The following is a 24,722-nucleotide window of genomic DNA, read 5'->3' on the forward strand; positions in this document are numbered from 1 at the left end:
CTCTCTCTCCCTCTATGCATTGTCATAACAGGGGGAAGGGCTCTAGTTCCTCCACTTAAGTCAGGCTGGGGGTGGGGTCCCCAGTCTGGAGCCTTTTGGTTAGTTCACTTGCTTATTTCACAAGACTCGAGCCTTAAGTCAGCTGCCAGAGACCGCACAGTGATCCCTGCCCTCTGGCAACTCAGCAGACAGCCCTGCTGATCTAAGGAATCTGTGCTTTGGTTTTCTTATCAGAGGACTGGGGGTACTGTCGGCAAATCGGATGGACTGGTAGGGACTGGGGGAAGGCATGAAAGACTGAGTTCTCCCCCACCTGCCATGTTCTCACTCCTCATCAGAGGACACCGGTATCTCTCGAACAAGGCTGGATGCCTCCCCTCCCCAGCACCGTAACGGCGGTTACTTTACATCTCCATGCATAGGACAGAACAGAGCTCCCATTAACCTCTGTTCCTAGCCAAGCTAGGTCCCTCGCGGACCCTAGCCCAGAAAGTCAACGGAATACCCTAGGATCCTAGGCATATACTCTACCTCCAAGGCAAACACAGCATCCGTAGGAAAATCTGAGACCTCTGCGCCCAGGGGGAACAAAAGGGCACTCGAAGTCCACATGGAGGCCACACAGAGGCCACGAGAGGCTAAAGGCTCGTCTGGCCGAACCAGCACCCCGAGAGTGGGACGCGCTCAGCGCCTCCTTGCGCTCCTAGCGCCCGCATTGTCCCCAGCGGTACCCAGAACTACCGCCTTGGTCTCGTGACGCGCCGGCCACTCCCTAGCCCCGCCCCTCCGGTGCCCATTGGCCAAGCCGGGTTCTGGAGGCGGGGCGTTTACCCGGCCCCAGGCAGGCCCGGGAACCCCCGGGAGGCGGAGGCGGAGGCGGAGGCGGCGGCGCCTGCGGCGGCGGTGGCGGTGTTAGAGCCATGGCCGCTGACGCGCGGTCTTCAGGGGTCCGCGCTGGCGGCGGCCGGGGCGCGGCGGCGTCCCGGACGAGCTCCTGGTCGCTGTGGCCACCGCTCCCGCCTCTCTCCTTTCTCTTTTTGTTGTTGCTGGCGACGCCCAGCGCTTGGGCCGCGGGATACCAGGTGAGCGCGGCCAGCGAGCGGAAATGTACAAGAGCCAGAGTGAAGCCTCCAGTAGGGTCCGGAGGTGTGGGTGGGTCTGTTTTGCGGGCGCCTAGTGAATGGTTGCTAATATGACAGTGTGGTCTGAGTGCATGCTTTGTGTCATTGAGAAGTCTGGCTGTGCGTGTCTGAGAATGGGGCTGTCTGTGGCTGCTTCCCTTGCTTCTGGACTTTGCACGCATTTACCTGTGTGGCTGGATGTGAGCGGGCCAGCAGCTGTATGTGTGGCGAGGACTGGTGGAGAGCTGGGAGTCAGCTGCCTGAAGTTCTAGCTTGGCTCCTCCACTTCCTGGCTGCCTGATCTTGGCCAAGTCACTTCACCTCTCTGATCCTCAGTGTCCTCATCTGAAAACTGGAGATAATGTCGCCCCCACCCCGCAGGCTGACTGCTTGGTATTTGCAAATGCTTAATAAACATTAGCTACTACTATTATTTCTACAGGGTGTGAATGAGAGGTGCTCTGAGAAGTTGTGTCAGGTGGGAGTTGCATCTGTGACACAACTATGTGTGTCCTCCCTGGGAGGGGCTGGCCCCACCTGAGCCACTTGCCTCTAAATCAAGGCTCACCTTATGCCCTCCCCAACGCCCCACTGCAGCCTGCCTCTTAACCTTGGGGTTACTGACAGGGTATGTGTGTTTGTGTTTGGGGTCCCTGTGCAGACATGCCCCAAGGTGGAGCCGGACATGCTGAATGTGCACCTGGTGGCCCACACACATGATGACGTGGGCTGGCTCAAGACGGTGGACCAGTACTTCTACGGCAGTGAGTAGAGGGTGGAGACTGACCCCTAGGACTCCCATGGCCCCTCGGAGCCCCTCGAATTCTTTTTCAGCCCTGGACATTAGGGTGGGGGCAATACCCAGCTTGGGCTTCTGTGTCTAGGATTATGCCCCTTGGCTTGCTGGTCCCTGACTGCCTGACCCCTATTCCCATAGTCAAGAATGATGTCCAGCACGCGGGCGTGCAGTACATCCTAGACTCGGTCATCTCTTCCCTGCTGGCGGAGCCCACCCGCCGCTTCATCTATGTGGAAATCGCTTTCTTCTCCCGTTGGTGGCGACAGCAGACAAATGCAACGCAGGAAATCGTGCGGGACCTGGTGCGACAGGGTGAGGCTGCCCTAAGGAAGTGAAAAGAGGAAACCCAGCCCAGCTTCTGTTTCCACTACTCTGGCTTCTGAGATTTTTTTTTTTTTTTTTTTTTGCATTACGCGGGCCTCTTACTGTTGTGGCCTCTCCCGTTGCGAAGCACAGGCTCTGGACGCACAGGCTCAGCGGCCATGGCTCACGGGCCCAGCCGCTCCGCGGCATGTGGGATCTTCCCAGACCGGGGCACGAACCCGTGTCCCCTGCATCGGCAGGCGGACTCTCAACCACTGCGCCACCAGGGAAGCCCTGGCTTCTGAGATTTTTATCATACCAAGTGCTGCCTGTATGTGGCTGCACCTGCCTGGAATTTCTCTGTATTTGGAGAACTCCTGTGCGTCCTCTAAGGCCCCACCTCCAGTGAATCCTCTGGAAAGCCTGCCATGCCAGGAGGGCTTCTGTTCAGTATCTCTCTACACTGGCCTGGGAGTGACCCCTCTTCGCCTCTCAGGCCTGGGCATGCAGGCAGGTCTTCTCGTCCCCGGCATCACCAACCCCGGCCCCACTCCTGGCCCTGACAGCTGACTTGGACTTTGCCCCTCCCGGCACAGGACGCCTAGAGTTTGCCAATGGTGGCTGGGTGATGAACGATGAGGCGGCCACCCACTATGGAGCCATCATCGACCAGATGACACTCGGGCTGCGCTTCCTGGAGGACACGTTTGGCAGCGACGGGCGCCCCCGTGTGGCCTGGCACATCGACCCCTTCGGCCACTCTAGGGAGCAGGCCTCGCTGTTCGCGCAGGTCTTTTCCTGGCCTCTTGGGCCAGCCCCTTCATTCCCTCTGACTCCTCCCCCGGTCACTCAAGCCCCTCCCTTCCCTGAAAGTTCACTCAGACCAGGCCCTGCCCCTGGCCCTCTGGCCCCTTGAGACCCTGCCTCTTGGGTGACCTGTGAATCCCATTCCTTTTCTGCTCTGGCCTTGACCCTTCTCTGCCCCAGCCTAGGCTGACCGCCCCCCCGCCACCGCACGCTCACGTCCAGCTGGCTCCTCCCCCCCCTCCCCGACCCCACCCCGTCTGCTCTGATCCTGGCTCCTCCCCAAGTGGGGTGGCAGGCGATGGCCTGCTGTTTTGCAGCCGGCTTCATTACCTGTGCCATGACCCCGCCTCCTTCCCGTGCTTAGGCTGCGGAAGGTGGAGGTGGGTTCTAGCGTTGGACCAGCTCCCTCCCGGCGCTCCCCGCAGGACTTCCGACCCTCCCCAAGTTCAAAATGAACTGGAGGGCCTCCCTGGTTTTAGACCTGGTTTTTCTATCCGTGCTCTGAAGTGGTGGCGGTTGGTGAGGAGAGGGCTAGGCCCTTATTTATCCTGCCCTGTCCTGCTCTCCCATCCCACTCTTCATCCTGCCCCACCTCCAGATGGGTTTTGACGGCTTCTTCTTCGGACGCCTGGATTATCAAGACAAGAGCGCGCGGAAGGAGAAGATGGAAATGGAGCAGGTGTGGCGGGCCAGCGCCAGCCTGAAGCCCCCCGCCGCGGACCTCTTCACCAGTAAGCGGGTGGAGTGGGGAGAGGGCTGCCCCTACGCTCAGAAGGGCCCTGGGCTTGGTTTTATAGCCAGCTGTCATTGTCTTGAAATTCTTAATAATTTAGGAACAAGGGCCCGGCATTTGCACTTTGCACTGGGCCCTGCAAATTCTGAAGTCCATCCCCTGTGGGGCCTGGCAGGTCTAGGGGGTGGGGCCACCCCTGAGCCTGGTGCGGCCCACAGGTGTGCTCCCCAACATTTACAACCCACCGGATGGTCTGTGCTGGGACACGCTGTGTGCCGACAGGCCCTTTGTGGAGGACCCACTCAGCCCTGAGTACAACGCCAAGGACCTGGTCCATTACTTCCTTCAGTTGGCCACTGCCCAGGTAACCTGGTACCCAGAACCTGTGCCTCTGGTGTACATGCACGGGGCCCTTCCACCGGCCCAGGCAATCCCTAGCACCTCCTCACCATCCTCGGAGGAAGGTAGTGTTCCTTTCACCATCACTATGCCCTCCTCCTGGATTTGTGTGTGTTCCTGACTAGAAATGTGGACCCCTTCACCACTGCACACCTCCACCATGATCATGAGACAGCATGGCACGGTGCCTCAGTACCCATGTCTGGGTGGTGAGCCCAAGAGAATTACCCAACAGCTTGTGGCTATTTTTCTGTTATGTCCCTCTGCTCTCACGTGACACACTTCCACCCCTGCCCCCCCATGCCTCTGTGCACCCACATTCTTGACCACGTATATATCGAGACACAGCTGTCCACAGGGGTGGCCCAGGAGACCCTGGCCTGAGGACACCCCCCCATCCCACCTACAGGGCCAGCACTACCGCACCAACCACACTGTGATGACCATGGGCTCAGACTTCCAGTATGAGAATGCCAACATGTGGTTCAAGAACCTTGACAAGCTCATCCAGCTGGTCAACGCCCAGGTGAGTGTGCCTACCCCGTGGGCACCTGTGCTTGTGTCCCTGGGCCTTGGGTCACGTACATTATCTATGGGTGCTATCTTAGTTTTCTATGGCTGCTTTAACAAATTACCACAAACTTAGTGGCTTAAAACAACAGAAATCATGTTATCTTACAGTTCTGTAGGTCACAAGTCTGACATGGGTCTCACTGGGCTAAAATCAAGATGTCAGCAGGGCTGCGTTCCTTCTGAAAGCTCTAGGGAAAAGTCTCCTTGCCTTGTCCAGCTTCTAGAGGCTGCCCGCTTTCCTTGGCTCATGGCCCCCTCCTCCATCTTCAAAGCCAGCAACACAGCTCTCTGACCCTGCCTCTGGTGTTACATCTCTTTTTCTCACTCTCACTTCTTTCTCCTCCCTCTTCAACGTTTAGAGACCCTTGTGATTACATTGGACACACTAGATAATCCAGGATAATCTCTCTAGTTTAAGGTCAGCTGATTAACAGCCTTAATTCTGCAGGCTTAATTCCCTTTTGCCATGTAACCTAACATAGTCACAGGTTCTGGGGATTAGGACATGGACATCTTTTGGTGGCCATTATTCTGTCTACCGTGGATGTATTGATGTGGCCTCTGTAAATGGTCTGTGGCTGTGTGGGCAGGCATTCACTCTCCCATCAGCACAGAACCTCGTCTCCCCTCCCCCATCATTTCATCCCCAGAGTTGTCTACTGGCACAGTCTTTTTTATTTTTATTTTTATTTTTAAATTATTTATTTATTAATTTATTTTTGGCTATGTTGCGTCTTCGTTGCCGTGCGCGGACTTTCTCTAGTTGTGGCAAGTGGGGGCTACTCCTCGTTGCGGTGCGCGGGCTTCTCATTGTCGTGGCTTCTCTTGCTGTGGAGCATGGGCTCTAGGTGCGCAGGCTTCAGTAGTTGTGGCACATGGGCTCAGCAGTTGTGGCTTGCAGGCTCTAGAGCTCAGGCTCAGTAGTTGTGGCGCACGGGCTTAGCTACTCCGCGGCATGTGGGATCTTCCCGGACCAGGGATCGAAACTGTGTCCCCTGAATTGGCAGGCAGATTCTTAACCACTGTGCCACCAGGGAAGCCCTGGCACAGTCTTTAATGTCCTCACCTTCCACGCGCTCCCTGCATTGCTGTTTCACCAAAAACAGCTCTCAGTAACGTAATCAAGGGCCTTCCAGAAGACATTTCCCAATCCTCCCCAAGCCCCTGGTCCCTGAGGAGGCTTCAACACCTTGACTACTTCCTCCTGCAAATACCATGTTCCTGGGCTGCCAGAAGATCACACTCTTTTGGTTTTTCTCCTGCCTGCTCCTTCACACACTCCATTTTACTGGAAATGGAGTTCCTTGGTTCAAATCCTGGTTTTGCCAGTTACTGGCTCTGTGACCTTGAGGAATGTTCTTAAGCAGTCAGTGCCTCAATTTTCTTATCTAGGAAATGGGCATAATGGTGGTTCCCAGCTGACAGGGCTATTGATGAAAGTTTAATGAGTTCATTTGCATAGACCAATAGACCAGTGCCAGGTAAATAATAAGTATTATGGTTGTTTATTATTATTATTTGGGGCTGAAAATCTGCTGCTGCTTAAGACACCAGTTGCAACTGGTGTTGCTTCTCTAGGAAGCCTTCACCAGGCCCCAGCCGAGCTCTTGCTCTTTCCTCTGTGCTCACAGGAGTCCCCACAAATACCTGTGATGATACATCTAGGCTGACTGTAACCAACTGACTATCTGTTCAGTTTCTCTCCTCTGCACTTGGCTGTGAATACCGTGAGAGCAGGGTTAGCCTTTGGTTGTAAATTGTGTCCACAGTCCTGAGCATGCTGCAGAATCAAGTGATTGTTTGCTCAGTGAACACAGTGTGTGTGTATGTAAAATCTGTACATGAGTGTGTGTTCAGGGGTGTAAATGTGTGTTTGCACATAAAGGCATGTAGTCCTATGCACTTCTCTTCATTCACTCAAGTGTTTGTTTTGTTTATTTTTTAAATTATAGTTGATTTACAATATTGTATTGTATTACAAATATTGTATTAGTTTCAGGTGTACAGCAAAGTGATTCAGTTATATATAATTTTTCAGGTTATTTTCTATTATAGGTTATTATAAGATGTCGAATATAATTCCCTGTGTTATACAGTAAATCCTTATTGCTTATGTACTTTATGTATAGTAGATTATATCTGTCAATCCTATACTCCTAATTTATCTCTCCTCCCCTCCCTTTCCCCTTAGGTAACCATAAGTTTGTTCTCTATGTCCGTGAGTCTGTTTCTGTTTTGTACATAGATTCATTTGTATTATTTTTCAGATTCCACATATAAGTGATATCATATAGTATCTGTCTTTCTCTGACTTCACTAAGTATAATATTCTCTAGGTCATTCAAGTGTTTATTGAGCACCTACTGTGTACGAGGCACTGGGGACACAACTCGAGCAGAACAAACATCCTTTAACTCACGGAGGTCACCTTCTTGTTCCTCCACCTCCCTCAGTTGAAAGTGAGCCTCCATTCATTATAACAGTTGTGTCATCTGGCAATAACCTTACAGTGCTGAGGAGTTATTATTCCTGTCCTATAATGTCATATTTAGTTTTTCCATGAAAGTTTTAAATAATAAAATTGGAATTATTTAAAGTTTAGTAAAATCTCAGGTTTATTCTTGCATCCCTGAAATTCTTTCCAGGCTGGTAATATTTAGCTTTGGCCAACATTCATTTTCACACTTGGCCATTGGTTTGCACTCAAACTGTGTATTAAGAAAGAGAATCTGAACCGACTGGATGCATGAATGTGTGCACGTGTGTGTGTAAGTTTGTGCACACTTGTGGGTCCCCCCCTCCCCGGGCTCCTGAGCTCACACAGACACCTCCCCGCAGCAACAGGCCAACGGGAGCCGCGTCAATGTTCTCTACTCCACTCCAGCCTGTTATCTCTGGCAGCTGAACAAGGCCAACCTCACCTGGTATTTGGGGGGACTGGGGAGCCTGGGGATGGGTGGCATGCCCTGTGGGTCATGACCCTGCCCTCAATGCTGCTGCCGTTGCAGGTCGCTGAAAGAGGATGACTTCTTCCCTTACGCCGACGGCCCCCACATGTTCTGGACCGGTTACTTTTCCAGCCGGCCTGCCCTCAAACGCTATGAGCGCCTCAGCTACAACTTCCTGCAGGTAGGTGGGCGCCAGGCTCAAGGGGGTGGCTCAGGGGTCCTGACAGACCTGGTGCCCCAACATACCCCCTGCTCTACAGGTGTGCAACCAGCTGGAGGCGCTGGCGGGTCCGGCAGCCAACGTGGGACCCTATGGTTCTGGAGACAGTGCACCCCTCAGTAGGTGTCCAGCGGGTGAGGGGACGGGGGCGAGGCTGAAGCTGGACTCCAGACCTCCACTGCCCCCTCGAGTCCCTTCTTTTTTTTTTTTTTCGAGTCCCTTCTTAAAGCCCCTAAGAACCCAGCCTGCCAGCACATGACTTTTCACGTCTCCTTGGGGTCGGGGGCCAAGAGTCCTGCGGAGACCCCACCCGGCTCACCGTCTGCCTGCAGATGAGGCGATGGCCGTCCTCCAGCACCACGATGCGGTCAGCGGCACCTCCCGCCAGCACGTGGCCAATGACTACGCTCGCCAACTTGCAGAAGGCTGGGGGCCCTGCGAGGTGCGAGGGCGGAGCCTGGGAGAGGCGGAGACAGGAAGGGGCAGGCCCTGGAGCAGAAGGGGCGGGGCCAGTACGGGGCGTGGTCGAAAACAGCGGAGTGGTGTCTGGAAGGGCTCGTGGGGCGGGGCTTGTGGGAGGAGGGGCGGGTCCTGGGATGGGAGGGGCGGAGAAGGCAGGGGCGAGGCTGGGGGCGGGGCGGCGAGGAGGAGACGCGCTTGGTGGCCGGAGCATACCTTCCACTTTACGCGCCTCCCCAGGTTCTCTTGAGCAATGCGCTGGCGCGGCTCAGTGGCTCCAAGGAGGACTTCATGTTCTGTCGCAAGCTCAACCTCAGCGTTTGTCCGCTTACCCAGACCTCAGAGAGCGTGAGGCGGCCTGGACGGGGAGGGGCGGGGCCGGGGGACCGTCCCGTGGGTGGTGGGTGGGACGGCAGCGCTGAAAGGAGGCGGGGAGGCCTCAGCGGGTTGCTAATCACTCTGGGGCGAGATCACTGGGGGCTCAGTGAAGCTGCGGCAGGACGGAGACCAGTGTACCACTTGGGGGTTTGAATCACCCAGGGACGTTGCTGCACATGGTGAGTGGGTTTGCAGAAGGCGTATTGTGACCCATGCCTGCTCTGATCCTCCCCAGTTCCAGGTGACCATTTATAACCCCTTGGGGCGGAAGGTGGATTGGATGGTGCGGCTGCCTGTCAGCAAACACGTTTTTCTCGTGAGGGACCCCAGTGGCACAGTTGTGCCCAGCGATGTAAGGCCACTCGACAACTATTTTTCCCTGAATACCACAACCCATGAATACCTAAGCCCTTGGAAACCTCCCGCCATGAGCATTTCTCCCTTCGCCCCATGGACACTTCCCCCAGGTTTATTTCCCTTCATGGATCTCTCCTTCCATGGACACCTCCCTCTCTTGGATACCTCCCCCTCCATGGATACCTTCTGCTCATTACTGTCTCTTCTTCTGAATATCTTCCCCCTCTACCCCTTAATATCACACCCCCTTGGGAACATTATCCCCTCTCATGAGTATCTTCCCCCCCTTTTTAAAAATGTATTTTATTTATTTATTTTTGGCTGCGTTGGGTCTTTGTTGCTGCACGTGGGCTTTCTCTAGTTGCTGAGAGAGGGGTCTATTCTTTGTTGTGGTGTGGGGGCTTCTCATTGCGGTGGTTTCTCGTTGCGGAACACAGGCTCTAGGCGCGTGGGCTAAAGTAGTTGTGGCACGCGGGCTCAGTAGTTGTGGCGCACGGGCTTAGTTGCTCCGCAGCATGTGGGATCTTCCCGGACCAGGGCTTGAACCCGTGTCCCCTGCATTGGCAGGCAGATTCTTAACCACTGCGCCACCAGGGAAGCCCTCTTCCCCTTTTAAATATCTCCCCGTGAAAAAATTTCCTGTTTCTGAATATTCCCCTCATCCTGGAAGGCCTCTTCCCACTAACCTCTTCCTCCCCCAAGAATCTGTCTTTCCCTCCCTCCCCTGTGTCAAGGATCTCTTCCTGAATTTACTCCCTCACTTCTCCCACTTCCCACAGTAGCTCCACCCTCCTAGTGGATTTTTCCCACCTTATGAATCTTTGCAATCATTTTTTTTTTTGGCCATGCAGCTTGCAGCATCTTCGTTCCCCAATCACAGATCGAACCCATGTGCCCTCTGCAGTGGAAGCACAGAGTCCTAACCACTAGACTGCCAGGGAATTCCCTCTTTGCAATCTTTAACTCAGCATTTCTGACACTCGCATCCCTTCTGCCCAACTCCTAAATTTCCTCTCCCCATCCTGGAACTCTTTCCCCTCCTCAAGTTTGACCCCTCCCTGTATGTGTGGTGTGGCTTTATATGTGTACTCAACAGCTTCTTGACTTGGTTTCCTTCCTCCCTTACCCAAGGTGGTGATGATTCCCAGCTCAGACAGTCAAGAGCTGCTTTTCTCAGCCTCAGTGCCTGCCTTGGGCTTCAGCATCTACTCAGTAACCCAGGTGCCTGGCCAAAGCCCCCAGGCCCACATCCACCATCCCAGATCCCAGAAGCCCTGGTCTCGTGTCTTGGTCATCCAGAATGAGGTGAGACCCTATTCATATCCCCTTCCATTCCTGGGTGACAAATTTGAGATGTGGCAGTAAGCCACATGGACCCTGGGTCAGTGGGTCTTAGGTTCATAGTCTAGCATCATCAGCCCCCCCATTGTGTGTCCTCAAGTGAGTGACCGTCTTCCTTTGAGCCTCAGTGTCCTCCTGGGGCTGTTATGAGGACCCAATGTAATCATGGGTGACACTTAACAGAAATGTCAGAGCTGATGGAGGTAGGGTTTTGCAAATTAAGTGAGGCATGTCAGAGACTTGGGGGAGGGAGCCGTGTGGCCATTTTCGGGGAAGAGGGATCCAGTCAGGTAGGGAGCAGCAGACACAAAAGCCCTCAAGTAGGCGGGTGATGGGTGTTCAAGGAACACTCAGTGTGGCTGAAACAGGGTGTTGGGGTGGAGGTGATAGGTCAGATCATGTGAGCCTTAAGGGAAGGCTGAGGGGAGGACTCTGGCTTTTACTGTGAAGGAACCACAGGAGGAACAGGGTTGCATTAAGACTCTTGTGGGTCCTAGCACTTTGGCCTTTGTGGGTCCCTCCTTCCATAAAAATATGTTAATTATATTTCATGATAGTATGGATATTAACATGAATATTAACCATGCAGAATTCAATATAATATATTCATTATTATTTCATTCAGGTTTTCTTCTGAACCTAAAAGAAATTGAGATTTATACCTTTCCATGGGCCCTAAAAATCTTGTGGGTCCTGGCACTGTGGTTCCTCTGTCAGTTGCATAAGCAGCCTGGGTCCCGAGCAGATGGGCTGTGATCTCACTTCTGGTGTTACAGGCACCTTTTGGCAGTTATGGGGGGAAAAGACTGGGGAGCGAGCATGGAAGGTGGGAGATCAGGAAGGGGTTGGCTGCAGTCCAGGAATGCCATTGAGGTAGTGAGAAGTGGTCAGATTGAGGGTAAGGTAGAAAGTGGAGCTGTTCAGATTTGCTAAAAGAGTCAGAGGTGAGGAGTGAGAGAGAGAGAGGAGGGAAGGGTGGGTGACTCCAGGGTTTTCTCCTGAGCCCCAGGAAGGATGAAGCTGCCGTTGGCTGAAGCGGTGGTCATTAATGTCTGTCCACCCATTTCTCCCCAGTACATCCGGGCTAGGTTTGACCCTGACTCAGGGCTCTTGATGGAGTTGGAGAACCTGGACCAGAACCTCCGGCTGCCTGTTCGCCAAGCCTTCTACTGGTGAGGGAGGACCACCAGGTCAAGGAACAGGTGTGAGCAGAGCTGGGGTCCCTTGCCTGACTCTCACCTGCCCTGGCCCCAGGTACAACGCCAGTACAGGCAACGGTCTAAGCTCCCAGGTCTCAGGTGCCTACATCTTCAGACCCAACCGACAGCAACCACTGCTTGTGAGCCACTGGGCTCAAACCCACCTTGTGAAGGTAAGGGGTTAAGACTGATGAGTGGGCACTTGGGGATGGGGCATGTGAGGGGTGTGTGTGTGGAGGGTGGTGTGCCATGCGTGCAGTGAGGGGAGGATTTACATCTCCAACAAATAAGAAGGCTAAGACCCGAGGGGAATACTTGAGGATCCTCCCACAGGGTTGATATTCATGGCTGGTTGTGTGACAGTCACGCCATGGAAGCACATAGAAAGGCATTCACATCTGTTGTGAATGTCAAGATTATACTTAGCTTTTGAAATTGGGGGTGGGATGCTCCCATTTGGCCAACAGATAGGGAGAGCCAGGGGTAACTGCTTGCAGATTTCACCAAGGATCTGTGGTAGGAGGGGATTTTATCTGGGGTGGACATTTAAAGGTTCACACTTGGATAGGGCTTGGGTGATTCTAACTTAGGGTGGATATTTGAGGGTGCATCTGGCTGGGAACAGGGGCTTAGGCTTGTGGGGCTTCCTGGGGCCTCTCGTTGACGTTTCCTCTTAGGGTGGGAATGGGGCAGGTAACGGAAAGCCTCACATTTGACATGATTCTCCTTGAGGTGAACACCTGCATACCTGGGTCACTGTATGAGGATATAGTTTTGCTTCCTGTAACAGGGTTACCCAAATTAACCATGCCTAAAACAAGATGGAAGTTTCTTTCCATCTAACGGAAAGTCCGGGCAGGTGGGATGGTTCAGTAGTCATCTAGTCTTCTATCATTTTTTATTTTTTAATTTTTAAAAATTTTTGGCTGCTTTGGGTCTTCATTGCTGCGTGCGGGCTTTTTCTCTAGTTGCGGAGAGCGGGGGCTACTCTTCATTACGGCGCGCAGGCTTCTCATTGTGGCGGCTTCTCTTGTTGTGGAGCATGGACTCTAGGCGCGTGGGCTTCAGTAGTTGTGGCACTCGGGCTCAGTAGTTGTGGCTTGCGGGCTCTAGAACACAGGCTCAGTAGTTGTGGCACACGGGCTTAGTTGCTCTGTGGCATGTGGGATCTTCCCAGACCAGGGCTTGAACCCATGTCCCCTGAATTGGCAGGCAGATTCTTAACCACTGTGCCACCAGGGAAGCCCTAGTCTTCTATCTTATTGCTCTACCCTCCTTAGCATTCAGCTTCCACCTCATGGCCCAAGATGGCTGCTCAAGCTCCAGCCATCACATTTGCATTTGAGCCAGTGGAAGAGGGAAAGGGGCAAGGAACATCGTTCACACCACTTTAACTGAGCCAAACATGGTCACGCAGCTACTCAGAACCTCAGGGAAGACGAAACAGTACAATCTATTCCCAGTAGCCATGTGCTAAGCTAGAATCCTGTTCTAAGGAGGGGAGATAGGGTAATGATGGGCAGCAAGCATGTATGCCAAACTCAAAATTTACATGGCTATGACTGCAGTACAAAGTGTGGGCATCACACCTAGGCAGGTGGGGGAGGTGGGTGGGGCTCCCAAGCTATCAGTGGGGTTGACCCTGATGTAGGCCTTTATGAGCTTCACAGCAGGGGTGGACATTTGCAGGGCTTACCTCTGCTCAGCTGCACGCTTACACCTGCCCTTCACCCCCATGTGCTTGCAGACAGCCTTGGTGCAGGAAGTGCACCAGAACTTCTCAGCCTGGTGTTCCCAGGTGGTTCGTCTGTACCCGGGACAGCGGCACCTGGAGCTGGAGTGGACGGTGGGGCCAATACCTGTGGGGTGAGTGGTGGAGGCTGGGAGTGGGGGCTGAGTGAAGGGCAGAGTGGAGTTAAAGTGAGGCTCACCACCTTGCCATCCCATTGGGTATAGTGATGGCTGGGGGAAGGAGGTCATCAGTCGCTTTGACACTGTGCTGGAGACAGACGGACTCTTCTACACTGACAGCAATGGCCGGGAGATCCTGGAGAGGAGGTGGGGTGATTGGGGGCACTGAGGGGTGGTCTGTGGTCTTTTGGGGCCCAGGGCCAGTGGGGGCACCTGCTGATCCTAATGAGTGTGGGAGGGAGAGGGTGAAGGGGGAGTGAGGAGTGGGTGAGCGGGGAAGGGGAGCCAGACCCCGGGCCTGATCAAATCCCACCCCACCCCAGGCGGGATTATCGACTCACCTGGAAGCTGAACCAGACTGAGCCAGTGGCGGGAAACTACTATCCAGTTAACAGTCGCATTTACATCACGGTACCCATCCCCCATCCTGCTCCCCACATCTTCCTGACACCCCTTTACAGAGCAGGGGTTATCTCTCATTCTTAACATCTCCCAGCTGTTCTCAGCAGTCTCCACCATCCTTGTGGGGCCTGCCTGGGGGCCAGGGCTGGCCGGCAGTGCAGCCCCTCACTCACCCCTTGCCCCCCAGGATGGGAACGTGCAGCTGACTGTGTTGACTGACCGCTCCCAGGGGGGCAGTAGCCTGAGTGACGGCTCCTTAGAGCTCATGGTGAGTGGTCCGAGCCCCATCTAAGTCAGGGTCCTCCTACCAGTTCCCTCCCTGGCCCCCTGCAGGACCTTGAAGCCAGTTTCTGTTGCTAGGTGCACCCCTCCGTTTGTGGTCCCCGCTAAGCGGAGCCCTCCATTCCTATGTGAGACATTTACTCCGTGCTTTTATCCAACCCTTACCCAAGCCTCCCCTCCAGGCCCTGATTTGCCCTATCCACGCCCCCATTAGATCCTTACCTCCCGCTGTCCTAGTACCTTGTTAGGTCGGATCCCCACTTCTACTGGGGACCTCCTACCAGACATTCGTCCTCATCCGTTCCACCCCAATCTTCAATTTTTCTTGAAATTCCCACTTGCTTTTGCCCAATTTCTGGCCCAGAAATTGGCTAGAAGGACCCTCACCCTCTCCTGGCCACTCTCCCCGCAGGTGCACAGAAGGCTGCTGAGAGACGATGCACGCGGCGTAGGGGAGCCGTTGCTGGAGGAGGGGTCGGGGCTTTGGGTGCGAGGGCGCCACCTCGTGCTGCTGGACAAGGCCCGGACCGCGGCCGCCGGGCACCGGTTACAGGCGGAGAAGGAGGTCCTGGCCCCGCAGGTGGTGCTGGCCCGAGGTGGCGGCGCCCCCTACCGCCTCGAGGTCGCCCCTCGCACGCAGGTGAGGGGCGGTGGGGCCGGCAGAAAGAGGACCCGAAGGAAGCCTGCGGGGGAGGGGCGGGGTTGAGGGCGGATTTACCTAGGCTTAACTGGGACCCACCTCGCCTGCCCCTACCCGTCCTGGGGAGGACGTATGCTAGTCCAGTCCCCTTAGCTCAGCCCCGTCACCCCGGCAGCCTCGGCCCGGCCCTCTCGTCTATTCACCTCCTCCAGCCGGGTCTCTCCACTCTTCCTCCCCGTCCTAACTCAGTCTCAGACCAAATCCTTTGTGCCCCCAACCTGACACCGCCCCGTTCCCTCATTGGCTCTGTCCTGGGTGAGCCCTGCCACTCACCGGTAAGCCCCGCCCCCTCACCGCGGCCAAGGCCAGTCCTTCCACGCCGGGTCTCCGCCTCCTGACCGCCATTCAGTCCCGCCCCTCGTGGCTCAGTCCCGCCCCTCGTGGCTCAGCCCCGCGCCACTCTCCCGCAGTTTTCGGGGCTACGCCGAGAGCTGCCGCCTTCCGTGCATCTACTAACATTAGCCCGCTGGGGACCGGAGACGCTGCTGCTGCGCTTAGAGCACCAGTTCGCCGTAGGGGAGGACTCGGGCAGCAACCTGAGCTCGCCGGTGACCTTGGACTTGACGGTGAGGAGGGCAGAGGTGGGAAGGAGACAGGAGAGAGGCGGGAGGGGAAACCCCAGCTTTGTCCCAACACAGCCCGGCCCATCCACTGCCCGCAGGACCTGTTCTCCGCCTTCACCATCACCGACCTGCGCGAGACCACGCTGGCGGCCAACCAGCTCCGGGCCCACGCCTCCAGGCTCCAGTGGACACCAAACACGGGTGGGGGCCTGCCTGGAGCTGGGGGCCGGGTGGGAGGTGTGGGAATGTTGACCAGGTCCAGGTATAGAGCTCGAGGGCCTGAGCCGGTCGGTGTTCAGATCTAGGTTAGGGGTTTAAGGGACTGAGGTGGGTCCAGCAAATTAGTGGTAGTTCTTGAGGGTTTGAGAATGGAGTGCAGTCCCAAGAACAAGATTTGAGAATCTCCGTCGGTGTCTAGTTCCAGAGGCAGGCGTTGGCTTGACGGTCCTTGGGGTGGGGCTTGTGGGTGTGAGGATGGTGACCAGGCACTGGGGAGGGATTTGGGGATCTGGGGGTGGTATCTAGGCCCTGGGAAGCAGTTGAAGGGTCTGTGAGTGAGGCCCTGGGGACGGATTTAAGGTGGTATGTCTGCGTTCAGGATAGGGAGCACAGGGGTGGTGTGGGGTGGCATATAGGTGTTAAGGCAAAGGAAGTCTACGTCCCTCACTCCTTCTCCCCTCCACCTCCCCAGGCCCCACACCCCATCCTTCTCCTTCCCGGCTGCTCTCCACCACCATCACGCTACAGCCCATGGAAATCCGCACCTTCTTGGCCTCAGTCCAATGGGAAGAGGACAGCTAGACCTGGTGGAGGCAAGATTCCCCCAGAGCCTGAGCCGGGTCCTCCAGGGGCAGGGCAAACTCTCCCCCTTCTCTTGCTGCTGCTGCTACCACCAAGGAAAGCCATTAAAATGCCACTACCAAGAAAAGACTCAGGTCAAGGTGTAACTGAGCGTGGGTTTTTTTTTTTTTTTTTGAAGGCAGTGGAATTTATGACCCAGAAAGGTCAGCAAACCTTAGCTGACCCTTGACCCAAGGCCTTGCAGGAAGACCACTTGCTGGTTTGAATCCTCTCACCAGAGTCTACACGATTCACACCCCACCTCACCTACCACTCTGTCCGCCACTCCTGCTTCACTCCTCCGTCCACTAGGGCTGTGACACAGCTGTATTTTTGTTTTGTTTTGTTTTTTGCCGTGCCCTGCGGCTTGTGAGATCTTAGTTCCCAGACCAGGGATTGAACCCGGGGCCATGGTAGTGAAAGCGCCGGGTCCTAACCACTGGACCGCCAGGGAAGTCCCTGACACAGCTGTTTTGAGAAGCCACTAAGGGCAGGCTTGTGCTGGCTTGTCCTGGGTCCTGGAAGCCAGACATACCCCAGGGCCTCCCATACTCTACTTTGGGGCCCTGAAGGTGGGGAATCTGGGACGTCTTGGGGTGGAGAAAGACTTAGAGGCAGGTCCCAAAGTGGGGCCTTGGACAGGTGGGCTGGAGCTTTGGGCCTCCCAGGAGACAGGTAGAGAGCCTGGTATACCCTGGTTCTGGTGTGTTCTGGAGTCTGTTACAGAGAAAGGAGGCCTTGGGATGAAACCTGAGGTTTAGAGTTGAAAGGAAGTAACTTGCCCTCCAGTTGATACAGTCTTGTGTGGTCCCCTTGAAGGCGTCTGGAGGCTGGGAGGGCATGTCGAGCCCACCTGTAGGCCATGTAGAGAACAGTGTTCGGATGCTCGGGCCCCTGATTCTCAGATGTGCCTTCAGAAAATATTTCTACATCCCCCTTGGTGGGGGAACAGGCATGAGCCTGGGCTGGCTTGGAACCCCCGGGCAGAACACACATGGGGTCTAGGTGGCAGATGTGCCTCTTGAAAAGTTTTGTAAGTCTCCCCCTAGAGAGATAGACCAGAGAGGCCCAAGGAGGGCACCCCAGTCTATTTGCCATCCTGCATGGGGTCCAATCACCCATGCTGTGTGGGTTACAGGATCTTAGTTCTGCTGACCAGGGACTGAACCCCGGGGCCATGGCAGTGAAAGTGCCAAGTCCTAACCACTGCACCACCAGGGAACTCCCATCCCCAGACTTCAAAAAATTTTATTCCAGAAGGGGAAGGCAGCAGAGCTGACTAGGACAGTCTGGGGCATGTGCCCCAGGGCTGCCTGCTGTCCTGCATCGGGTCCTGTCGTAGGAAGTGCCCACCAAAACTGCTTGTAAATATTCCTCTGGTGGCAGGGATCAGGCTGGGCCAGGCAGTGTGCCCCAGGAGTGGCATCTCGTGTCCGGTCATCCATGTGCCTTCTGAAAATGTATCCAAATCCAGGGCATTATCCCAGGAGACCCATGGAGGTTGCCCTGGGTCCTCCCTCAGTTGTGCATGGAGCCTAATCACCGATGCATCCTGTAAACCTCTCTAAGGTGTCCTTGGTAGTGGGCACAGGCACAGCCTAGCCAGAAAGACTCAGGGTGGGTGCCTGAGCCAGCCTGTGGTTCTGCACAGGTCCTGGTATCGGACCCATGGCACCTGGTGGTGCCTCCTGAAAACACATCCACATCCTCATTCAAAGAGGCAATGACCTGGGCTGGACCTACTGGCCCATTGCGTGTGCCACGGGCTCAGGTGCTATCACTCTTTGGTCATGGTCATTGAGAGCCCCTCCTGAAAAGTTTATGTGACCTTTTGTGGAGGGGAGGACTGGTCTGGGCCAGACATGGAGGCCCGAGGGCATGGCAACCCACTTACTATCCATTGTGGATCCCTGTTGGCAGAAACATGCCCCTAATACATTTCTAAGTCCTGATCCAGTGTGGACGGGCTCCGGGATAGTCAGGGAGTTCTGTGTGGAGACCTTAGCATGCCAGTGGTCTTGTGTGGCATGACTGAAAACATGTCTAGTCCCCTCTGGTGGTATAGACAGGGCTGGATGGACCAGTGTGTCCTGGGGAGTGTGACCGTGGCCTGGCTGTCATCCTCTTGTGCCCTGATCATTGCGTTCTTCTGTCCTGAGCAGGGGCACAGGTCCAGGCTGGCAGAGAGGCTGGGTCAGGGCACACTGGCCCATAGTGGTCCTGCTTGGGTGCCAACTTCTAAGATCACCTTCTGAAAAGATCTCTGCGTCCTCCTCACTAGGCTAGGGCCAACCCAGGCTGGGTGGGAATGCCCATGGCCTGTCTGGGGCCTGGATTGAAGATGTGCCTGGGCCAACCAGGGAGGGTGTCCCAGGTGCACCCAATGACCCACTTAGGGCCTGGTCACTGGAGACAATCCCTAAAAACGTAAGTCCCCTTTAGAATACTGGACCAGCTGTGCCAGCCATGGAGGCTGAGGGGGGCGGCTAGAGGCCTGCTATATGGTCCTGCTTAAGGGTCCCATTTTCAGAGGTTCCCCCTTTGTTGATGGGAACTAGTTGGAGCCAGGAAGTCAGCCAGGGGGGCAGGTACCCAGACATGACTGTGGTCATGTGTTGGCATCGTGCCTCTCAAAAGAGTTTCCAAGTCCCCCTCTGGATGAGGGCCACTGGTCTGGGCTTAGAGGGCTCCCCGCTTCTACCTGCAGACACCTGTGTGGTCCAGTTGGTGGATGCGCTTCTCCCCCGCTTCATTTTTCTAAATCTCTCTTTGGAGGAGACAACTGGTCCTAGCCGTCCAGGGAGGCCCCAGGGAGGATGTTCTGGGCCTAGCCATAGTCACAGGTGGGCCCTATTCATCACATATGCTTCTGGAAAATGTTTCCAACTCCTCTGCAGAGAGGCAGTGACCAGGAGGGTAAAGGACCACTTCCGAGGTTGTCCAGGGCTTGGGGGAAGTCCCACGTGGGGATGGGTCACCAGATGTGCTGCCCCCAAATATATATACATATATATATATATATATATATATTTTGCGATACGCGGGCCTCTCACTGTTGTGGCCTCTCCCGTTGCGGAGCACAGGCTCTGGACGCGCAGGCTCAGCGGCCATGGCTCACGGGCCCAGCCGCTCCGCGGCATGTGGGATCTTCCCGGACCGGGGCACGAACCCATGTCCCCTGCATTGGCAGGCGGACTGTCAACCACTGCGCCACCAGGGAAGCCCTCCCCCAAATATTTTTAAGCCCTCTTGGGACGGGGAGACTGAACTGAGATGGCCCTGGAGGCGCGTGGAGAAGGCTGAGTCACAGCCCCCAGCCCCGTCACAGTCCCGAGTTCCGCCACAGTCCCAAGTGGGGCCGGGTCATTGGGGGTGCCTCCTAAAAAATGGCTAAGTCCCCCTTTGGAGGCTGAGATCAGCCCCGGTCGTCCAGGGAGTTCCGTGGACAGTGTCCCGGGCCCACCAGGCCAACCCCGGATACTGAGCTGAGGTACACTGTTTGAGTGAGACCCAGGAGAGGTGGTGTCTAGGGGTCCAGGTCCGTCCAGGTCCGTCCAGGTCGCGCTGGTTGTCGGGCGCCACCTGGTGGCCTTTTTTTTTTTTTTTTTTTTTTTTAAATATAGTCCCCGGAGCTCCACTGAAGTGGGATCCGACTGCCGAGCCCAAGGGCGAGTTCCATAAGGCCGGCAGCGCCGTCTTCTGGGATGCGACACTCTCTGCCTCCGAACACGGGCTCCTCTGAGGTTGTCTCTGCTGTATTAAAGGAGAGGGGCATCTGGGAACTGCATGGCTGGCGCATGGAAGTCCCCTCCACCAGCGAGGACTGACGAGGTGTTGTTGCAGGTGACCGGGGTAGGGCGCCCCGGACTCGGCTGCATTCCCATCTCGTGCCTGCTTGTCTGGAGTGCCTCCTGAGAATTTTTCTAGGTCCCCCTCTTGGGGCCAGGATCGCGCGGTGTACTGTTGCATGATGTGCGTCCAGAAAATTTTCCCTTCTGAAGAGGGGACAGGGAGGCCGAGAGAGGGCACCCAATGTCCAACTGCAGTTACACGGGGGGCCTGTTCTTGGACACTCCCCCCGTCCCCGAACCTTTGCAAGCCTCCCTCCAGTGGCAGGGACCATCCCAGGCCAACCAGTGGGGTGCAGGGGTAGGTACCATGGACAGGGTCCCCAGGAGATGCTTGGTCATCTGAAGTTGCTGGAATCGGTTCCAATTCTGCCTGGGGTGAGGGTGTGGTACTGGCCCTGGCAGGTGAAGGAGGTTCCAGTTAGATGCCGTCGGGGCTTCATTCCCATGTGGGCCTTCCAAAAAGTTTCTTTTTTTTTTGCTTTTTTATTGGGGTATAGTTGCTTTACAATGTGTTAGTTTCTGCTGTACAACGAAGTGAATCAGCTATATGTATACATATATCCCCTCTTTTTTGGACTTCCTTCCCATTTAGGTCACCACAGAGCATTAAGTAGAGTCCCCTGTGCTACACGGCAGGTTCTCATTAGTTACCTATTTTATGCATATTAGTGTATATATGTCAATCCCAATCTCCAAAAAGTTTCTGTCTTCCTCAGATGGCTGAATCCTTAGGGGGCTGCAAGGGAGGCCTGAGGAGGTTGCTCTTGGGGTCAGCTGTCCTCAGCGGGACCCACTCACCACCTGTACCTCCTGAAAATGTTTCCTGAGGGGAGGAAGGCCCCAGGTCAGGTCCCTATACCAGGAGAACTACAGTCACATGTGGGTCCTGTTCGCTGAATCCACCACCTGAAACATTTTCTAAGTCTCTCTGTAGTCACCAGTGAGCCAGCCAGAGAGGCCCTCCAGCTGCTGTGGGAGGATGCCCGGATCCTGTCCACAGCCCAGATCAGGCCTGGTACTTGGAGGTGTCCCCCAAAACATTTCTAAGTTCCCCCACCCAGGCTGTGACCAGCCCTGGCTGGACCTGGAGTCTGGAGAGAGCATCCCTGTCTTGGTCGTGGGCTCACATAGCCCCAGTTGTCATATTCGTCCCTTGAAAATGTTTCCAAGTTCCCCTCAAGAAGGGGTCACCAGTGTGGGCTGGTGAGGGACACCTGAAGAGCATACCTGGGCCTGGCTGTAGTCACATATGGGGCCTTGACAAACACGCCTTACCAAATTTTTATTTTACTTTATTAATTTTTATTGGAGTATAGTTGATTTAAAATGTGTTAGTTTCAGGTGTGCAGGCTTCTCATTGTGGTGGCTTCTCTTGTTGCAGACCACAGGCTCTAGGTGCATGGGCTTCAGTAGTTGTGGCATGAAGGCTCAGTAGTTGTGGCTCACGGGCTTAGTTGTTCCACAGCATGTGGGATCTTCCCAGACCAGGGATGGAACCCATGTCCCCTGCATTGGCAGGCGGATTCTTAACCACTGTGCCACCAGTCCCTGGTTTGCTAATTTTTTTGAGGATTTTTGAATCAATATTCATCAGAGATATTGGTCTGTAGTTTTCTTTTCTTGTGGTGTCTTTATCTGACTTTGGAATCTGGGCAATGCTGGCCTCAGTGAATAAGTTAGGAAGTATTCTCTCCTTTTAAATTTTTTTTGAAGAATTTGAGAAGTATTGGTGTTAATTCTTCTTTAAATGTTTGCTAGAATTTACCAGTCAAACTATCTGGTCCTGGTCTTTTCTATGTTGGGAGATTTTTGATTAATGATTTGTTCTCCTTACTAGTTGTAAGTCTATTCAGTTTTTCTGTTTCTTCATGATTCAGTTTTGGTGTATAGTGTACTTCTAGGAATTTGTCCATTTCATCTAAATTACCCAATTTACTTGTGTAAAATTATTCATTATATTCTCTTGTAATCCTTTTAATGTAAGATCAGTAGTAACATACACTCTTCCATTTTTTAATTTTAGTAGTCTGCATCTTCTCTCAATCTAGCTAAATGTTTGTCAGTTTTGTTGATCTTTTCAAAGACCCAAACTTGGTGTCATTGATTTTCTCCATCGTTTTTCTTTTCTCTGTTAAAAAAAAACCTCTTTGTCTAGTAAGTCTGATGTCTTGACTTCTTCAGGAAGAGTTTCTGTCAGTTTATTTTGTTTCCTTGAGTGGGCCATGTTTTTCGGTTTCTTTGCATGTCCTCTTTTTGTTGTTGTTGTTAAAAATTGGGGATTTAACTATTTTATTTTTGAAAATTTATTTATTTATTTATTTTTGGCTGCGTTGGGTCTTTGTTGCTGCACGCGGGCTTTCTCTAGTTGTGGCGAGCGGGGGCTACTCTTCGTTGCAGTGCGCGGGCTTCTCATTGTGGTGGCTTCTCTTGTTGCAGAGCACAGGCTCTAGGTGCTCAGGTTTCAGTAGTTGTGGCATGGGGGCTCAGTAGTTGTGACTGGCGGGCTTAGTTGCTCTGCGGCATGTGGGATCTTCCTGCACCAGAGCTCGAACCCGTGTCCCCTGCATTGACAGGCGGATTGTTAACCACTGAGCCACCAGGGAAGTGCCGATATGACTCTTTTAATGTGATAACTCTGGAAGTTAAATTCTTTCCCTTACCTAAGGTTTGTAGGTTTTTTTTGTTTTGTTTTGTTTTGTTTTGTTTTTTCAGTATGCGGGCCTCTCACTGTTGTGGCCTCTCCCGTTGCTCCGGACACGCAGGCTCAGCGGCCATGGCTCACGGGCCCAGCCACTCCGCAGCATGTGGGACCTTCCCGGACCGGGGCGCGAACCCGTGTCCCCTGCCATCGCCAGGCGGACTCTCAACCACTGCGCCACCAGGGAAGCCCTGTAGTTTTTTTTTTTTTTAATTGTAGAAATCTGCAGTAGCCTATTTTGAGACTTTTCCAAGCTATTGTTGCAAACACCATTCCTTGTCTGTGATTACTGAAGTCTGTGTTTCTTTAGCTTGTGTTTAATGTTTTGACAGTGTTTCTTTTTTAAAATTAAAAAAAATTTTTTTTAATTTATTTTAAATTTTTATTTTTTAAAATTGAAGTATAGTTGATTTACAATGTTGTGTTAGTTTCAAGTGTACAGAAAAGGGATTCAGATATACATATATATATATATATTCTTTTTCATATTCTTTTTTGTTATAGGTCATTACAAGATATTGAATATAGTTCCCTGTGCTATACAGTAGGTCCTTGTTGTTTATCTATTTTGTATATAGTAGTGTATATATGTCAATCCCAAACTCCTAGTTTATCCCTTCTCCTGCTTTCCCCTTTGGTACCCATAAGTTTGTTTTCTATATCAGTGAGCCTATTTCTGTTTTGCAAATAAGTTCATTTGTACTTTTTTTTTGTTGTTTTTAGATTCCACATGTAAGTGATAGCATATGGTATTTGTCTTTCTCTGTCTGACTTACCTCCCTTAGTATGATCATTTGACAGTATTTCATGACTGTCAGGAGCACTGCTGGTCTTTGCAGTTTGGATCTGCTCTGGGCCACTCGTTCAACACTTAGCTGGACTTGCTCTGAACCTGGGGTGAGAACTTTGAGGTCTTAGCTTTTTTCAGAGTGTGCATCTTGTCTGGGTGTGCACATGGCCTTCTAAATTCCCCTGTATATCGCTGCTTTTTTTAAAATTAATTTTTTATTGGCGTATGGTTGATTTACTTTATTTATTTATTATTTTTTGCCACACCGCGCAGCAGGTGGGATCTTAGTTCCCCGACCAGGGATCGAACCCACCATGACCCCTGCAGTAGAAGTGTGGAGTCTCAACCACTGGACTGCCAGGGAAGTCCCGGAGCATAGTTGATTTATAATATGTCAGTTTCTGCTGTACAACAAAGTGAATCAGTTATACATATATCCACTCTTATTTATTTATTTATTAGATGTTGGGGGTAGGAGTTTATTTATTTACTTTTGCTGTGTTGGGTCTTCGTTTCTGTGCGAGGGCTTTCTCTAGTTATGGCAAGCGGGGGCCACTCTTCATCGTGGTGCGTGGGCCTCTCACTATCATGACCTCTCTTGTTGCAGAGCACAGGCTCCAGATGCGCAGGCTCAGTAGTTGTGGCTCACGGGCCTAGTTGCTCCACGGCATGTGGGATCCTCCCAGACCAGGGCTCGAACCGGTGTCCCCTGCATTAGCAGGCAGATTCTCAACCACTGCGCCACCAGGGAAGCCCAATATCCACTCTGTTTTAGATTCTTTTCCCTTATAGGTCGTTACAGAGTATTGAGTAGAGTTCCCTGTGCTGTACAGGAGGTTCTTATTAGTTATCTGTTTTATATGTAGTAGTGTGTAGATGTCAGTCCCAGTCTCCCAATTTATCCCTACCACCCCGCCCACAGTTGCTTTCATTTACTTTTTTATAAATTTATTTATTTATTTGTTTTTATTTTTTGGCTGTGTTGGGTCTTCGTTGCGTTGAGCGGGCTTCTCATTGCGGTGGCTTCTCTTGTTGCAGAGCACGGGCT

General features: G+C 53.4%; 1 protein-coding gene and 2 long non-coding RNA genes across 6 annotated transcripts; 2 read left to right on the forward strand and 1 right to left on the reverse strand.

The window, feature by feature from the left end:
* Nucleotides 1-871: 871 nt before the first annotated feature.
* Nucleotides 872-16,540, forward strand: MAN2B1 (mannosidase alpha class 2B member 1). Of its 2 annotated transcripts, XM_004277480.4 has the most exons (24): nt 874-1,082; nt 1,783-1,885; nt 2,059-2,232; nt 2,820-3,013; nt 3,629-3,761; nt 3,982-4,127; nt 4,572-4,688; nt 7,574-7,659; nt 7,744-7,864; nt 7,944-8,022; nt 8,236-8,345; nt 8,603-8,710; nt 8,976-9,092; nt 10,229-10,402; nt 11,513-11,610; nt 11,693-11,810; nt 13,385-13,503; nt 13,594-13,695; nt 13,872-13,959; nt 14,138-14,218; nt 14,645-14,872; nt 15,343-15,498; nt 15,594-15,696; nt 16,187-16,429. In XM_004277480.4, exons 1-24 carry the CDS (start codon nt 921-923, stop codon nt 16,294-16,296), a joined length of 3,027 nt encoding a protein of 1,008 aa, XP_004277528.1. In that variant the 5' UTR covers nt 874-920; the 3' UTR covers nt 16,297-16,429. The 2 variants fall into 2 exon arrangements, with proteins under 2 accessions (XP_049563066.1, XP_004277528.1); XM_049707109.1 differs by lacking the exon at nt 15,594-15,696 and having other exon boundaries at nt 872-1,082; nt 16,187-16,540.
* On the reverse strand, nt 12,514-15,169 carry LOC117195727 (uncharacterized). 3 transcript variants are annotated; one of them, XR_007476160.1, is made up of 4 exons: nt 15,076-15,169; nt 14,620-14,915; nt 13,334-13,496; nt 12,514-12,837 (listed from the first exon to the last, which is right to left on the reverse strand). It is a non-coding gene; the product is annotated as an uncharacterized LOC117195727 (long non-coding RNA). The 3 variants fall into 3 exon arrangements; XR_007476161.1 differs by having other exon boundaries at nt 12,514-12,746; nt 13,334-13,684; XR_007476159.1 differs by having other exon boundaries at nt 13,334-13,684.
* A 2,830-nt stretch (nt 16,541-19,370) lies between the features above and the next one.
* Nucleotides 19,371-23,246, forward strand: LOC125963781 (uncharacterized). The gene is made up of 2 exons (XR_007476164.1): nt 19,371-22,859; nt 23,082-23,246. It is a non-coding gene; the product is annotated as an uncharacterized LOC125963781 (long non-coding RNA).
* The last annotated feature ends 1,476 nt before the right edge of the window (nt 23,247-24,722 follow it).

This window comes from Orcinus orca, chromosome 3 (assembly GCF_937001465.1).
Source record: "Orcinus orca chromosome 3, mOrcOrc1.1, whole genome shotgun sequence".
In the NCBI taxonomy this organism is placed as follows: domain Eukaryota; kingdom Metazoa; phylum Chordata; class Mammalia; order Artiodactyla; family Delphinidae; genus Orcinus; species Orcinus orca.

Excerpts from the sequence above, each read along its gene's own strand:
- MAN2B1 (XM_049707109.1), top strand. The coding sequence starts at position 921 with ATGGCCGCTGACGCGCGGTCTTCAGGGGTCCGCGCTGGCGGCGGCCGG. Across the intron at positions 9,093-10,228 it reads GCACAGTTGTGCCCAGCGAT|GTGGTGATGATTCCCAGCTC; the intron begins GTAAGGCCACTC and ends CCCTTACCCAAG. Across the intron at positions 14,873-15,342 it reads AGGTCGCCCCTCGCACGCAG|TTTTCGGGGCTACGCCGAGA; the intron begins GTGAGGGGCGGT and ends ACTCTCCCGCAG.